Source organism: Pempheris klunzingeri, chromosome 5, assembly GCF_042242105.1.
Source record: "Pempheris klunzingeri isolate RE-2024b chromosome 5, fPemKlu1.hap1, whole genome shotgun sequence".
In the NCBI taxonomy this organism is placed as follows: domain Eukaryota; kingdom Metazoa; phylum Chordata; class Actinopteri; order Acropomatiformes; family Pempheridae; genus Pempheris; species Pempheris klunzingeri.
Window position 1 is genome coordinate 15,177,130 of NC_092016.1, and position 17,871 is coordinate 15,195,000.

A 17,871-nucleotide genomic window follows, 5' to 3' on the forward strand; every position below is an offset into this window, starting at 1 on the left:
TTATGTAGTCCCACCACAAGACTTCTGTTACATCCTGACATGGCCTTGGAAATTATTATATACATTTGTATAATGCATGTTGTTTTATAAATGTTGTTTCTATAGATTTTGAACGGCAAAGATGGAAAAGATACAAAGACAAGAGCAAAGTTAGACAAAGAAAGAAAGTGAAGTACCACAATATTGTGTAATAGTTTCTTATAAAAAGAGTTGGAACATATGGTAACATACAATAGGTGTAAGCCTCATAACACACACACAGAGTAACATATCGATCCTACACTGATAAGGAAAATGATTTGGGCTTATTCAACACTGTTTGTTTTATGTGAGATTCAGGCCAATGAAGACCACTTCCACGGAAATTGAGGGAGGGTAGATAAGAGAGAGCGAGCCATAGAAAGAGAGAATAGAAAGAGAAGGGGAGAGAGAGATAAAGTCATACTGTACACACACACACACACACACACACTGAGTGAGTGAGTGAGGGAGGGAGGGAGGGAGGGGTGGGGGAGGCGAAGAAGTACTTAGAGGAGACGCATCATCTGTGCAGTGGTGGAGGCAACATCTTCAGGTTGCAGTTCGACAGCTCAGCAAGCAGCATTTCCAACTTGTTTTTTTTTTTAAAGTGTTGTGTTGTGTTGTTACGCGGCGATGTGGATTTACAAGCTCGTTGTCGGACTCTTCGTCATTTCTTGCTCTGGTAAGTTTGGCGAAAAACCATTTACAACACTGGCAACAGTGGAGCTGGTGCTGAACGCATCGGTTTGCGCTCCGTGCAAAACAGGCTGTCAAACATGAGTTAGGAGAGGCTTTGTTAACTTTATTATCTTCTGCTATCACTGCTTACGGAATCAGTATTTACAATGCAGAGGCTATCGTCTTGACACTTTTCATATTTGTGTCACTTGTTTTTCGCATCCAATTCTAACATGGCACTGTGGACCACTTTAAATGACTCTTAGTATTAGAACACAGCCATGAAAAGATGCCTTAAATTGGCCAAATAATCATTTTATGGAATGAGATTAAAGATTAAAAGGATGCTTTTGTCATTATTGACCATCCAGCTGCGTTTTAATCTCAACTCCTGCGTACTAGTATCAGTACAACCGCTCTGTGCCAGCGCGCATTTGCCCACACCGCATAGAGACGCATTGAGACATTGGCTGCATTATCTGAATGGATCACGTAATCAATTCTGTGATAAAGTGATAAGACATAACCCGACGTCCCACAAAGTTATTCGCATTACAATCACATTAGTAGTGCAGTCATCCTTTGGTCCTGACAGAGTGGGATTTTACGGCTCATTGCGCCCAAGCACTCAGGCAGAGAAACTGCCGAGCCGAGGAACTCAAGTTGAGGATCGAACAAACATGATGCCCCTGGTCCTCTGCGATCCTCATGGTGCTTACCACATCACTATATAGGGAATCTGAAACACCAGCTCTGATGTCTCTCTGTAGCTGTCATGACACTTAATTCCAAGAATTACATTTGAGTTTTCTACTAGGACCTTTCCAACAGAAACTATTTTTTTTCCCCTGTGTTTGTGAAAAGCTCTTGAATCGTCTCAAGTGCATATAGGCAGAGAGTTAAGTCACGTTGGAGGAGAAGAAAAGAGGAGGTGGTATGCGATTTCTGTCTAAATGTAAATGACTAACTGGCTCTCTGACTTTGCAGAGATGCAGAGAACCTGCCAACAACCGAGGAAAGACACAGACACAGCACTGATTCCCCTCTCAGTGTGTGTGTGTGTGTGTGTGTGTGTGTGTGTCAGTGATAAATGACTGTGCATCCTATTAGGTCCTGTAGATTAATAACAGTTAAAGCAGACTAATTCACACATTGTATGCTGCTGCCCAGTGTGCTCAGTCTAGCTGGGCTCATTAGCTGAACATCCACACTGTCTCCCAGACCCCAGACAAGGGTTTGCTAGTGTGTTTGGATGATAATTAGAATAATTAGAACACCTTTCAAGTAAAATGCAATTCAATGTCCTCATATTAATATATCAAATAATACAGTTGTGTCAGCTAAACTTGTGAAATACAAATACCGCTGAATGGTCATGGACATGTCATGTGATTGTGCATCAGAGAGCAGAAGAAATGCGCTCCAGGACTACCAGAAGACTGATGGTGTACGACTGGTTGTCGTGTCTCCTGATTCCTCCCACCTGACTAAAAGCAGGAAGCTGAGCATGGCCAAGTGTGCTAGAGCGTGCAGCCGCAACAGGAGACTTCCTTTCACCTGCAGGTATGTCCCTTCTACAACGTGAATGGCTGTCAGCACACAGAGAGGAGTTGTTGCTCCTCCAGTTCCTTAAATGTGCTTCACACAGGTAGCTGTCCTACTGGTTTAGCAGAAATCCTAACTGATTTGCATAGTCATGTACAGTATAAACTGTGTTAATCACCCTGGGTTGCCTTTTGCCTCAAGAAGGCAACAAAGACTTATTTACTTCACTCTTTCCCTGTTTTGTCTTCCTCCTCACTCTCCAGAGCCTTCCTCTATGATCATAAAAACAGGAAATGCCAGTGGCTGTCATTTGACAGGAACTCACCAGGAGTTCAGAGCCAACAGGACTTCAACTACCAACTCTATCAAAAGAAAGGTAACCTCTCTTGTTCCTCCTTTTCTCTTTATGAGCTGATACTGAAGTGGTGTCTCCCCCATCACCATATCTCTCTCCTTCAGAATCTCACTTTCAGTCAACAGCTTTGCTTCAGTGTATTCCTTGTTGTTTTAAAGTATGATGGATAATTTTTATAACTCTAAATAACTCTTTTCAGACTGATAACTCAGAGTGGTGGTTTTGTGATGATGAGATCCCTCAAGAGGAAGAGAAGGAAGGGCTAGGACCGTTGTCGTGTTTATCGTGTCGCAGCACATTATGGTTCATTTTCTGTCATTAAGCGGTGTTAGTGTAAACAATGGAAACCCCCACCCCACTTCAATCTGACTGACCGCAACAGCGTACATGCAAGCTGTGTAGCCTATTTTACTGGATCCAAATGTTTTGCAGAAGATTAGGAAAACAGATTTGGCTTTTGGCATTGTCATGTCCTTGTTAAGCTCAGCATTATAGCTGAACATCTCTGTCTGTCTGTTTTCTTCATCATCCATGCTGGCTCTATGTACACAACACTGTGATCAGGTTGTTGGCTCATCACACTTACTCACTTCCTTTTACTCGTCATTTTGTCTCTCTCTCTGCCTCCCTCTCTCTTTCAGACTATGTCAGGGAGTGCATTGTGGGTACAGGTCAGAGCTACAGGGGGCGGAGGTCGGTGACAGTGAGCGGGATCCTTTGCCAGGCCTGGGCCTCTCCGATCCCTCATGAACACAAGTAAGAAGCTGCTGTATTTTTCACCACAATGTCAAACAAAGTAGTGTCAAGGCTGCTCCTTACTGTTAGTGCTGGCCTCTTATGCAATTAGCTGGTAGCCAGGGGCTAGTCTGTATGTGTGTATGAGTGTATGAGTATGATATATTAGGGGTTGATTAGGCTCCTGGGAGCAGTCATTCATCAGAACTGACCTCATTGTAAGGCTTTACAGAGTCACAGATCATTTCCTGCTGTGGCCCTACTGTTTATCTAGGTGTGTGTGTGTGCGCATGTGTGTCTGTGTGTGTTTTACTGGGATTAGGATCATATCTAATATTCAGCCTTTGGTTAAGCTTTAGGTACACGCCTCAGCTAAATTCCCTGATAAATCTCATTTTTCAATACATGGACATGCTTTCTAACTCTGTGTGGCTACAGTGGAAAGTGAGCCAATTAAGTTTAAACACAACAGAGTGAAGCAATGTTTTCTAAAGGATTTTGACAGCCAAATCAGCACTAATCTTGCTGTCTTTTTAGCAGCAAGATAACTGCATATATTCCTTTAAATGTCTAACAAAGTGTTTCGTCTTATATTCGGTCTGCCGTAGATGAAGACAAGAAAATGCCTTCATGGTTTCTGTGACAATATGACACAAACGGCTGTCACTATTAATATGAACAAGCATGACATGACATCTGATTAAAGCTTCACAGCTTCAGCATAGAGTATACTATCTTTTCCTATCATCTTTGTCAAAACAAGTCTCAGGTCTATGTTGGCTGTGTTTATAGTGCAATATTTTGAGTCAAGGGAGGAAATGTTGGAAAAACTCTGAGGAGAGTTGAGGAGACAATACCAGTAAAATAAGGACAAAGTTTATCACATGAGAGATACGATCAGAGAACGTTACAAATGACACATCTACTGCATCTTAGACCCTGTCTTTGAACCTCACGTTACCTCCTTCCTTCTCCACTCCCCTCTACCCAGAGGTATTAAATGACTTTGAAAGGCTTTGTAGTGAATTGTCGCTGCAGCAGATGAATCAAAGAGGGCAGTGTACATTTGTACCTCCAGTGAACCTGTTTTATCAGACTGCTATTAATGTCTCTCTAGATCGGGTAATTAAACCCAGGCACTTTGTGTGTTTTATCAGTCAGCTTACAGGCATGGGAAAGCCTCTCACACACACACACACACACACACACACACACACACACACACACACACACACACACACAGACAAGAACAAATTGCATTTTTATCAGTGAAAGGTTTCTCCGCTTTCTTGATTGTCCAGCAAAGTCCTTTTAATTTCTATACCTGTCATTATCCATTCCACTGACAGACTACGTCATAACTTTGTCATTTCACCATGTGGAAAAACACAGTTTGACCCAAAGACTACGCTAGGTCCCTCATCGCAACTGGTGACCACAGCCATGTGCTCGCCTGATGTAGAATATATGAGTCATTTGTCAGTGTGTTTACACTACATTCAGAACCAGGCTCATGGAAAACTAACATTGCTTCTACATATCATTGTGTTTTCTCTCAATTACGACATTGTGTCATTGAGGGTTTGATCCTTTAGCACTGCCATCAGTTACTTTTACACTTGTTAATTTCCAGCCGTCAGACTTAAGCAGCAGATCTCTCAAAAATGAGTAGAGGATTCATGATTATGCCAGAGATGAAAAAGAAAAAAGAAACTGTGGCCTTGGGTGTTTTTCAAAAAGAAGTTGCTCTGCATGCTAGCTGAACTATTTGGCAACCGGTTTATACACGTGCTTGTGTAACTGCTGCTCTGCTCCTGACAGATTCATGTCTAAGAGGTTCAGGAAGAAGGACCTCAGAGAAAACTACTGTCGCAACCCAGACAACTCCACCGTTGGCCCGTGGTGCTTCACCACCGACCCCCGGCCACACCTCAGACACCAGGAGTGTGGCATACCGCAGTGTTCACAGGGTAGGCTACACACACAGACACACACAGAATATTTCTGTATCCACCTGAGCGAACATTAATCTTAAAATAATGCCCATTTCACGTTGCAAATTGCCTCACCAATTGAGTCTTGATAGTCTGAAATGAGCTGCAGCAAATTAGGCAATCACATAGTGCCTTGGACTAAGCAACACTGGCTTTAAGTGTGCTCTGTTCTACATCTGTGTTAGTGTATATATGTGTGTGTGAGGCACAGGTTTTCTCTATTTGCTGAGGCCAGCTGCAGCCGTTTCCAGGTGTGTGGTTCAGTTTATGCTGTCCTTTCTCATTTCATCAGGTTCAGGTTTTGTAAATGGTTTGAGCTTAAAAAAGGTTGGTGTAGGAATGTGAGAGGATACTAATCCCCTGTCGTCTCCTATAGATAAATTGTTAGCTATTTTATCCAGCCGTGGAAACTGTTGACTTATTGGTCTGTAGTAAGTAAAACTTTGATATTTATCAATGTGAACGAAAAAGACTTTCCCACCAGTGTTTCAGGCTCTATGTTATATCACACAACATTACTGTCAGGCACTGAAGAAGGGGATGATAATGACCTCTGTTATCTAATCCCTGGAGATTCATGCTTTCAGAGGGGTTGTTTCCTCTGCATGTATGACACTGGATCATGTTAATGAGGGACCAGGCTGTGGTTCGATAAGACAGGATGAGAATCTTTGTTGCTCTCCAGCTCACATATGTTGTCCCACTAGGATATCACAAGTTGTACAACAGGGATAATGACTTTTTATTTTGATAGAGAGCCTGCGTTCATTCAGAAGAAAATGACTGGAAGGGTTTTTTCCAGAAATTAGCTGGTCCTAATAGGAAACATACACAGAGACTCACACACAAACGCACACGCTTACACGGCAGTGGTATTAAATGTGCTCCGTCATGACAGCAGTGGATTCATAAACATCTGTTTCTAATCTGTGTGGCTCTCTGTTGTTTACACTAGACAGTGTGTACTACTCACCGTGCAACAAATGGTGCCCTCTCTACATCAAAGAGATCCTTGCCTTCGTTAGTGTGACACATAATATGTGGTTCCATACATCAAGCGCATTCATATAATGTCTCAACTTAAGGGAGATCTAGCAAGTATTTATTCAGGATTTTAGTGCAAAATGTTGCATGACATTTGTTGTTAAGTGGTTAGTGTCTCACTGTGAAAGTAATGTACCACCAATACAGCAAAGAGAGAGTTCTGATTCTGTGTTTCTCTAAGCTGTTGCTCTTTGTTTGTGGATATCTGTGTGTGTGTGTGTGTGTGTGTGTGTGTGTGTGTGTCATTGCTGAATAGTGGAGTGTATGACCTGTAATGGGGAAGATTACAGAGGACCCATGGACCACACAGAAAGTGGAAAAGAATGCCAGCGGTGGGACTTGGATGGACCACACAAACACCTGTACCACCCCAAGAGGTAACAGACACACACACACACACACACACACACACACACACACACACACACACACACTCACATGCAGTCATACACACACGTGCATCTGCACCACTCACTGCATCACACTAAAAGCCCACACACGTTGATATATATATTTTATAGCATAAGAGGATATATGTTCATACACTACTCTCCTGTGGTTGTGGTGCACTAACTCAGGAGATGAAGTGGTTTGATGTCAGCCAGCATGCCTTTCCCCCGAATGAATGCTATCAGAGTCCAGTGTGTGATTGTGTGTTTTTAGCAGCACTATGCAGGGAAAACTCTTCATTATGACTTAATTGGCCCAAATTCCTTTAAGCTGTCAGTAGATCGTAGAGCACACTCATGTCCAGCCATAAAATAAGCTTATTCCTATTTTAGGGAGGCCATATATTTTAGTCTGTATTAGTATTTCTTACATGATCTTTACTTGTGCATGTGTTTGTGCACGTTTGCTGTGTGTTCGTGCGTCTGTGTCAGGAGAGTGTCCCAGCTAGTCCAATGGCAGGTGGTCTGGATTAGTGGAGACTCGTTAACACATCCTTAATCATCCCAGTGTTTGTGTAAATGAGGTCCCAGGCGGCTCATAGCAGTAATGTAATGAGAGGGTCCCACAGCCTGATACTGCATGACTGGAGGCTGGAGGCCTGGAGGGATGTGGGACTTTGGGATGACTTACTGTAGAACACCTGTAGTCGTGCAGCCTATTATCTTCCTCACTCCCCAGGGCTCTGAACAGATTCACAGATGGAGTCCTTGCACCATTCCAGTTATTAATGCTTCTTTTGCATGCAATGGCAAATTGCTTCTCCCCTTCTACTCTGTTCTCCCAAGGATTGAGAAGGAAAATGGAAATATGATTCTTCATTCCAGTAGAAAATCATATTTCCATTCTCTAATACTTCTGTGGTTCTCTGGGCTTTAGGAATTATGTGACAATTAGTGTTTTGTGCCACTATTAGTTAACTTCAGGTCACAGAGTTGTTCCATGGGTTGTGCAGCAGTGTGATGGTTGTTCTGTGCTATGATTTTCTCTCAGGCTACACCACTCTAAGGTTGTACTACTGCATGTTTTATATTAGGTATCCTGACAAGGGCCTGGATGATAACTATTGTAGGAACCCAAACGGACGCCACAGACCATGGTGCTTTACCACGGACCCAAACACACCCTGGGAGTACTGCAACATCAAAGTTTGTGGTAAGCATGCATGTATGTTTGTTTGTGTGTGGTTGAATGCATTAGCATTAGTTGTGCATGTTAAGTGGAAGTCTATGCGTGGGTGTGTTTGTGTTCCATATAGGCCTGTGAAGTGTGACCGACTGCACCAGAATTTACTACTTCCTGTACCTTTAATTTTACCACGCCTCTCTCTCCCATTGGCTTATACTATGGGATACACACACACACACACACACACAGTTCCCCTCTTAGGTTTGGCTCTCTGTTATGTCTTCTCTAATAGCCAGAATGTTTATTTTTCCTCTGCGCCCACTGGCCTGCTGTTTATTGTTCTATGCCAGCTCTTATGTGAGGTGGTCAAACTGCATAGAGCTCAGTTACTGCTCCACATTAACCTCCTGTTACGCAGACAGACTCAACAGCAGGGTCATACAGCACTACAAGCAGATCGCTTTCATTACAGCTCATACACTTAGTGTAAGCAGTGTGATTGATGTGTCAGAGCTAGGTGTACGTATCATCTATGTCTGGCTTTGTGTTTTGTGTGTCTGTACTTGTACTAAACCAGCAGATACTGAATGCTCGTAGCTGACCTATAATCAGTGACGAGTGACTGAGACAGCCACTGTGGTCCTCAAGAACATAAAACAGAGAGAGCACTGGTGTTATTGTTGGGCGCAGCTTCTCCCTCTGGAGCCTGTGACTGGCCTGTTTGCCTGCTAGAATCATCAGCAGTCCTGGCACCATGTTTACTAGATGGCACTCCTCCATGTGGACCCAGTGATTCACTGTTCCCCCCTGCTTTTTCCCCTCTAAAAATTGCATTCTCTCTATCCCTCTCTGTCTCTCACTCTCTCTCTGTCTCTGATATGGGAGTTTGCTGGGTACAGACCAAGTTTACGACCCAGTTAGCCTTAATCAAAACAAGGCAGAGGGGAGAGAGCAGGAGACCGAGAGACAAAGTGTTCTTTTGTCAAGGCCTGCTCTTTTGTTTACTGTCACAACTAGAGCATATCTATTTTTAGACATATTGTATGGACAGAACATGTCTGTTCTAGAGTCTTGAAGAGTCTGCAGCTTTACATATTGTTTGATACAATCATGCAAAATGTTCAGGCTAATGAACTTGCATAACTCAAGTGTAATGAACAGCCCTCCTATAAAGAAAAGTACAGCAGATAAGATTTCCTGCCTTGTTTTTCCAATTTTGACCATATCAGCCTCATTATACTGAAAGTCTTCTAAACCCATAGTGAATTGTTCTGTGGAAAGCAGGTAGTCAAACATTCATTATGTCAAAGGCACTTTGACATAATGAATCTTTCCTTAGTGCTCAAGCAATTATCATTCATTATTGTTTTTTAATTGTTTGTACATGTGCTAAAACAACCCACTTATAACCAGAAAAGGAAAAGTATTTGCAACTCTCATGTTAACACTTTAAGGGTGGGGACACGCCGGAATTTTTGGGCCATTTCATTTGGGCATCACCTCTGTTCAGAGCAAATTGTCTGTTGCAGTCTGGACCATTTAGTGTTGACAGCTGGGAGATAAAATCTTGCATCGTGTGATTTTTACGACTGGAATGGGGAACTCTACATCACGTGTGTGAGTGGGTGAAACAATAATAGAAATGCAGGCAAATGGAAAAATGTGTGGTGTACCATCTATGTCAGAGCAGTATTCTATAATCTGTAGTAGTATTTTATAATTTATGGTTCATCGTGCTTTCAGTGCAGTGCCACAGTTCATCTAACGTTTCAGTTCACTTAACTCTCTCTGCAGTTCACAATCCTTGTTTCCCCCTTGTTTTTCTCCAAATTGGGCTTTTATCTATGTCCTTGTCTTTTCTGTGCAAATCACTGCATGAATGACTATATTGACTATTGACTATAGCAATGTATTGTTCTTTGCATCTACTCAGTTGTTCGATACTTGTGCATGTTGAAGGAAATGGGTCATTGAGTGTTGGGAGTTTGGTCTTTTTAGGCTTCAATAGTCTAAAAGGGCTCGTCACGTCTTAAGGTTTCCTCAGTTGCCTTTAAATGTCTAACAAACATTTTTTTTCCATTTATAGTACATGCCTATGATTCTGTACATGTACCTTAAAGGTTATTGAGTGGATGTGTCTGAGAAAAGAGCAGCATGGCCCGCAAATGTGGAACTATAATGCTTTTTTGGGGGCGTAGGTGTTGAAACACCGTTCCTGCTTCAACTATAACAGCACAAGATCTTGAGACTTAACTACTATGTAATATATACTGTTTTACATTACCCTTTAAAAGTTGTACACTTGGGTTGTTGGAAAAGGCTGAAGAACTATGTTAAGACTTTAATCAACCTATTTCTTTCTGGGTATAGACAGTTTTTTGAATGAATAAAAACATGCTGTATGCTACCTTGATAAATGTCACCTTAATATACTTTACTCTTTCACAGAAACACCTCCTAAAAGTAATGTGGTAGAAACAATGGAGTGCTACCAGGGCAGAGGAGAGGGTTATAGGGGGACAGTAGACATGCTGCCCACTGGACTCATCTGCCAACGCTGGGACTCTCAGTATCCCCACAACCACACATTCATACCTGAAGCCTACCCCTGCAAGTGAGTCAGACAGACATGCACCCACTCTCTCATCCACCTGCATGCTCTTATATCTGAGCAGATTACAGAATCACTTTGTCTGTGTTTTCCAGAGACCTGAGAGAAAACTACTGCCGGAATCCAGATGGCCAAGAACTCCCCTGGTGCTTCACTACGGACCCAAGAGTCCGCACAATGTTCTGCACCAACATTCCCCAGTGTGGCACCCAAAACAAGCCCATCAGTGGTGAGAGACATAACAGCTTTATTGAACGCTCAAGGCAACAGCAAGGGAAAATTTTGATTTTCCCTGCATCTGAAGCAGAGTGATATTCTGCATTTTTATATTTTGTGAACCGTTGAGTTCACATGAGAACCTGTACCCACATATATTGGTTTGTAACCACGTTTTCTCTGTCCCTGCGGAGAACTGTAGCCCTATAGGACTGTGGGAAGGACTGACCACCACTCCTCACATAAACGAACTGTGACAGCAGCTAAGGATCGTCAGGTCTCACTGGACAGTGAAAGATGGAGTGGAAGGATTAGTGCTAGATGGGATTCTTTCTGGGGTAGCAAGAGATTTGGAAGTAAAAGATGTAGATCTATGGCTGAGTACACAAATGCAAATTTCCCCAGGGATTTTCGGGACATGTCTTTGAGATTATGTGGCCTTGCTTTGGGATTATAAATCCCTCTCTGAGGTTGTGTTGTGGCCTACCCTTGAGGGTTGAATAGGTTCCCACATAGAAATGACATGCAGAGTGACAGTTTCAAAACCTTCTGTGGACCACTTCTTTGTGTTCCCAGCTCTGCATATGCTAGATCCAATGACAACCACGATAGTTTAGAAACTAAGGATTGATTTTATTCTTCTGTGTGTAAGCGACACGTCCTCAGTTTTTCTTGTTCTTTTTATAATAACAATACTGTATGGCAAAGATTGCACAAACGCTATTGTTGTGGTGATACAGGTCTATATTGGCTTTGTAATGTTGAGTACTGCATATTGTGCATGTTTTATTTTGTTCAAAGCTGTTTGTTCTTACAGACATGAAGTATGTGTCTAGAATGCCTGTCTCATTTTATTTCCTCATTTTGTCCAAATACAGACTGCTATGATGGCTTTGGAGAGAATTACCAAGGAGAGCAGTCAAGGACTAGATCAAATCTGCCCTGTGCTCCCTGGAGAGACCACAGCAACAGGTCGGCCCACTGGATCCCTGCTACTTTCTAACCTAATAACTTTCCCAAACTCCACTATGATGTACAAAACAGACCTACACCATCAATTAAGTGCAGACAAGCACATCTGCCTAAAATGGAGATCAAGATGTCAAAAGCTCAATGGGATCAAAGGGATCCACTGATAATGAGCAGAAAATGTGCTAATTTCAGGGGTTTCAACAGGAGAAAGAATGTTTGAGAAATTAGCTCATTGCAATACAAGCCTGTGCACAACAGCCTCAGTGTGCAGGGGGATGTGTCTGTGCTCTCGAGAACCATGTGTGTGAACCTGAGACCTGGTGGTTAGTGTGGGGAGGTGCCCTATTATTGACCTCTAGTTTAGTCTTATTGTTGTTGAGTCAGGCCTCTTGTTTCTCTGAGGAGAGAACGGCTCCTGCGGGTGCCGTGACTAGCCTCTCCAGAATATCCTAATAGCTGGAGAAGTGTTTCCCTGAAGATGACCTAACTCAGCAGGAATGACTCCCAGTGATAATTTGGCTGTGGGATATACACTTCACTCCTCACCTTTGACCCCCAAACCCTCCTTTGTAGGAACACTTCAAAGACAATCAGTTCCATCGCTTGGCTCCTGCCCAGGGGTCAAAGGTCTGGGTTAGGGAGTCATAGTGAGAGCTGGTTGTTATGCTAGCTGCTACAAATACAACATACACAAACACAGACTTGTAATTTTTGGATTGCTGTAAATCACAGAAAAAGGATTTCAGTGTGGGAGAATTCTGTTTGTGGTTTTGAAGTTCTTATGAGAATATGTGTGGGTTATGCCTGTATGAGCATGTATTAGATATGTGAGAGTAGGTGGGTGCATACTGACTCACTGAGTAATTCCTTTGCAGAACACCTTCTTATCTTGTCCAGAGAGACAGAGCCTGCACAGCTGTTTAGTTTGACTGCCCAAATCCCAACTGGCTAAATTGGTTCAGCTTTTGCTAATAGTTCTAAGCCACGGGCAAATCCTTTTTACTTTCATCAACAGCTGAATCATCTGCTTAAAGGGAAAAAAGCCGCCCTTTGTTTTGAAAATGGTCTTTGGGCCTTACTGAATGTTGATGTTGAGATAATTAGAGGATCTTCTGTGTTTGTGTGTTTGTTCAGAGGCGAGAGGGGCATGCTGATGGCTGGCCTGGAGGGAAACTACTGCAGAAATCCTGATAAAGACAAACACGGCCCCTGGTGTCACACCAACAACTCTGCCATTCCCTGGGACTACTGCACTGTAAAACCATGTGAGTGCATGAAAGTGTGTCCGTGCAATACCTTCATAGATGCACACAATCACACATTGAGGCACATAGCTAGGGAAAGCAATCTGGGACTGTGTGGAATTGAAAGTTTGTCATATTTCTTTACTTAAGATAGAGCTAGTGTAGATTTGTTTGCACTCTGTCTGGTGGTGTGTCTCACTTTCACTCACACACACACACAAAAAGGCGCGCACATATTTTATTTGCAGTGTGTAGATCTGTCTACACTCACAGGTCAGCGCGCGTCAGAGGAGATTCGCAACTCATCAGTAAGACAGGAGAGGGCTCCTTCTAACTGTTCCCACATGGACCAAGAGCCAGAGGCATCGTGTCTGTGCGCATGTGTGTATGTGTATGAGTGTGTATGTCTTCAAATGTGATTCTATCTTTTTAGCACTGTCCTCTTATTAAGACTCCACGTGTATCCATGGTTCTTCTGGATAACAAAAATCTATTTTTATATGATTTCATTATCAACTGTTAAAGGACCATACCATGATAAACTGTTTGTATATCATATCATGTATAAAAATTGTCAGCATAAACATAAATAGCATCTTGCAAACATTATGTGGCCGTTTAAGGCTTGTTACATTCAATCAAAGCCCTCCAGATTTGATGAAATGATCGTGATATGATAGACAAACATAGGGGCCTAGCGGCTCCTGTATGTGATTGTACACTCCTGTGTAAGGTCGCCTCTTATCTTGTATCAGTTAATATGCCCTGATCCCTTGTTTGTCTCCTCTCCTCTCTGCAGGTGATGCGTCACAGAACACCATTCCACTGGGTGAGTGTCTCTGTCAGCTCGTCTGTCTGTCTGTGTTTGCGAGTGGCTCAGCTGCTGATCTGTGTTTGATAGCCTCCAAGGCAAGTAGTGGTGTTTTCAGAACCTGATTGAGCCCCTTTAATGTCCAGCTATTATGGTACATGATGCAGGACATTATTTTGTCATGGTAGCATCTGTTTCTGTGTATGTGTGTTTATAGGCGTGTGTGTGTGTGACTCACTCCTCTGCACATAACTCAAGAACAGATTATAAACCCCTCAATCTCTTGACATATATAGTTCAAATTATGCCCATGTGATCTATGAACATATTCAGTAATGACCTTAATTAGCAGCGCTGTCAGTATAACTGGTTATGTTTTATATATAATGATGATTATAGTGGATCATTAGGCAGCTCAAGTGCATTTTGTATTGCGACTTTGTAAACAATATGTCATATTAACTGTACAGTATGTCTGTGCCTGTGAATGCATATTTATGTCTTAAATTAAATGTGTAAAATATTCATCTGGGTGTTTGTGTGTGTGTGTGTGCTTTTCCAGGTGAGCTGTCCTCAGTGGTGTGTTTTGTCCATAAGAGAACCAGGATTGTGGGAGGAGGCCCAGTGGGCATATCAGATGGCAGCTGGATGGTCAGCATACAGAAAGGGTATACTAGTGCATTAAATATTCTTCACATTTCCCTCTACCACTGAAGGAGAACAGTAGGCCATCCTGCCCAGACCACCCTTGAATTCATAAAAGCTTGAGTTGAATTGTTTTTTTCCCCTTTAAATGTTTTCATAGGAGGCTTCAAATGCCATCTCTTTGCTCGCCTTGCCGCTATAAAACTGGTTGCTGTCTCAGCAACACTTGCATGCAAACATTTGAGCAAATGTGAAAAACAAATAAGAAACTGAGAAATAGAGCCCACCAAATTGTAAGGAGCCCGTTGCCTGTGGTAAAGGGCATTTTGGAGTTGTGCAAAGCTCACATTCACACTATTGATTTTAGTTAGACTAGATAAAAAAGATAAAACTCTTATCTCTTCTCTAAACAATGAAATGAAACAACCCTTTAAGTCATATTTCTTAAATGTTATCTGATAGTTAACTGCCCACTGTACATGCTATATACACTGTAAAGTTTGAGATATGATAGAGGCCATTTTGTGATGTGTTTCTGTGGACTAACACTGTATTGTTAGGTTTTTATAGTACTACTATGTGTCCCTCTGAAATTTTACATATTTGTGGAACATCTGGATTTTTGTGAATTCCCACTGTGCAGTTGTCAACAATGACAGCATTATTCCTGTATAGTATGTCACAGCATCTGATGTTATCAGTTAAGAACCATAGCTAAATTAAAGCTGTTTTATCCCATAAGGACCTGGAAGCAGTTATCCATGCTTTTATTACTTTTAGCTGGAACATCGAGAAGACAACACATCACTCCTATTCTGGCTCACTTGCATTGGTTACCAGTGAAATAAAAAAAATCGGTTTAAATGTTTCTATTTATTCTTAAAACCCTACATGGGTTATCTTCACAGTACATTACTGATTTACTAATTCCATATTCTGCCCTCAGATCACTGAGGTCATCCTCTCAGTCCCTCACTTATGCATTGAAAATCAAAAATGATCTGGTTTTCTGTATTTCTGCTCCCAGGCTCTGGATAACCTCCTTTCCCACATTAAGTCCTGGTCCATGATTGACAATTCTAAATCAAATCAAAGACCCACCTTTTTTCTCGTTTTTAGTCCTGTTGCCCAGGGGTTTTGTTTTACTCAAATTCCTCTTACCTTCCAAATTTTGACTGACTACTGATTTTGATTTTCTCATTTTACTGGCTGTAGGTGTTTTCTATTTTAGTCTTGCCTTATATGTATTATTGCATCAATGTAATACATTATGCATAATTGTTTTTCATGTACCATTTGCTTTAATCACATGTTTCTGTACTGAGGCAGATGTTAATCCAATGCTACAACTAGAAAGTGGTTTGGGTCAAGTCCTGTTGTTTTTTTAATGTGCTTTATACATTAAATAGGCTTAACCTGACTTGGTTTTAATTGGTATTTTGTGTTTTGTGCTCTTTTCAGGTCAATGCACTGGTGTGGGGGTTCACTAATTCGAGAGCAGTGGGTGCTCACTGACCGTCAGTGCTTCTCCTCATGGTAACTTCAGTGCTCGCTGCCTCTTCATGTCATTTCTTTCTTTTGCTTAAACCTTGTACTGTAAGTGCAGCTTTGTTTCATACTGTCAGTGTTTTGAATGTACTGTAAGATTTACAGTATGGGTAATGTATATTTCTCTCTAATCAAGCTTAAGAACCTAACTGCTGTCTTTGCTGATCAGTCTGAGCATATAGAGAGAAATAAATCCATTTTATTAAGCATTAACTCTGTCCTGCACCTCTCCAGTGTTCCAGACCTCAGTGAGTATCGGGTTTGGCTAGGAGTCTCAGATATTCAAGAGGATACTCCTGACTGGTCCAAGAAACAGGAAGTCAGCATAGATCATGTGATATGTGGTCCTGAGGGCTCCAGTTTAGCCCTCATAAGGTTGTCTAAGTGAGTACCTGAAAAAATAATCTCAGAGATATATTTTGATATATATTTGTCTCTGTGCGATGTTGATTATGCTTTGTTCTGTCTGTGTTCATTAAATATGTCCAGGCCTGCCCTTCCTGCTGACAATGTACATACAATTCAGCTACCAGTGGCTGGGTGCTCCATCCCAGAAGGAACCTTGTGTAAAATGTATGGATGGGGAGAGACTAAAGGTACTGATATTCTATATTCTACATTAAGACTCCTTTTATTACATATATACTCCCAGGTTGTTGCATTTGTATTGTATTTCTTCTGCAGCGGTCCTAGATTATCCTGTATATCAATTTTAATGAAAGTAAAACAGTTCTCTCTTTAATTATTGGTAGCTCTACAGCTTAGGCCATGTGTTTTTCATTCGTGGGCCAGTACTGCTTGTTGGGTGGCTTGATTTACAGAAGGGCTCACAGAAGATTGATATTTTTAATAAAAATTCATATGAGCCAACAATTCAGACTTCACACCGTGCTCTTGAAAATTGAAACATGTTAAATATGATACTGCACCATATTATATCCATGTTATATTACATAGGAGTTCTACCGTACAATTGTAGTATTTGAGGCAATAAAGTGCAACCTTGAATTCTTTCAGGCACTGGTCATGATGATGTACTGAAGGCAGTCGACCTGCCCATTGTCAGTAATGTGAGGTGTAGAGAGATGCACAGAGGAAGCCTCCATATCACCAACACCAAGATCTGTGCAGGAGGCAAGAGGAATGAGGGAGTGTGTGAGGTAAACTGTTACTTGTTTATATCCTTTTACTAGTGAGGTGTTTTACCATTTAAATGAAGGAAGGAAAACTCTGCACTAAAATTTACATGGTATGTTCAGTTCTTGTTGGTAAACAAGAGCAGGCCTTTGGACGTTTGGATGAAGTAATTGTTCACAGTGTGAGTTTATGAGAGTATTAGCGCCTGGGTTGAACACTACGCTTTCAAAACTGGGTTTGATCCACATCTCAAACAAATGTTCTTTGAATCTGTGGGCTTAGTATTCAGTCCATTTTAAAAAAGAGCAGCTGGAGACTGTTGCACTAAATTTCATCAGCGATCAAAGTCTTGGTTTTGTGGTTTCTAGCTTTGGAACAGAGCTGTCCATGTTCACAAATACTGGTGGTGCCGTGTGTCACTGAGAGCATAAAAATGCTTTTTGCATTCATTTGACCCTGTCATAAATGTAAATGGTGATGATAATCATTTCTTAACCAATGTCGTAGAAAAATGTGCTATCTATTTCCTCTTTTGCAGAGGGATTATGGCGGCCCTCTGGTGTGTCAGGATGGTGATATCAAGGTTGTTGTGGGAGTCAGTGTCCATGGCAGAGGCTGTGCTCGAGCCAACCAGCCCGGCATCTTCATCAATGTGCCGTTCTACACACAGTGGATCTACAAGGTCTTCAAATATTACCCCAACCCTGAGATCTCTCAGTAGACAATAAAACAGAACCAGG

The 17,871-nt window shown here is 41.8% G+C and overlaps 1 protein-coding gene across 1 annotated transcript in view; it reads left to right on the forward strand.

Moving 5' to 3' along the window:
- The first annotated feature begins 639 nt into the window (after positions 1-639).
- Positions 640-17,871, forward strand: part of hgfb (hepatocyte growth factor b) — a 17,431-nt gene continuing 199 nt past the window's right edge. Inside the window, exons 1-18 of the mRNA XM_070830768.1 lie at positions 640-703; positions 2,103-2,262; positions 2,508-2,620; positions 3,241-3,355; positions 5,156-5,304; positions 6,629-6,749; positions 7,856-7,974; positions 10,396-10,561; positions 10,654-10,787; positions 11,653-11,746; positions 12,881-13,011; positions 13,790-13,819; positions 14,364-14,469; positions 15,908-15,982; positions 16,229-16,378; positions 16,484-16,590; positions 17,012-17,154; positions 17,670-17,871. The exon at positions 17,670-17,871 is cut by the window's right edge and continues 199 nt beyond it. Coding sequence (XP_070686869.1) covers positions 655-703; positions 2,103-2,262; positions 2,508-2,620; positions 3,241-3,355; positions 5,156-5,304; positions 6,629-6,749; positions 7,856-7,974; positions 10,396-10,561; positions 10,654-10,787; positions 11,653-11,746; positions 12,881-13,011; positions 13,790-13,819; positions 14,364-14,469; positions 15,908-15,982; positions 16,229-16,378; positions 16,484-16,590; positions 17,012-17,154; positions 17,670-17,852 — 2,145 coding nt within the window. The 5' untranslated portion in view covers positions 640-654 and the 3' untranslated portion in view covers positions 17,853-17,871. The remainder of the gene's footprint in view (positions 704-2,102; positions 2,263-2,507; positions 2,621-3,240; positions 3,356-5,155; positions 5,305-6,628; positions 6,750-7,855; positions 7,975-10,395; positions 10,562-10,653; positions 10,788-11,652; positions 11,747-12,880; positions 13,012-13,789; positions 13,820-14,363; positions 14,470-15,907; positions 15,983-16,228; positions 16,379-16,483; positions 16,591-17,011; positions 17,155-17,669) is intronic.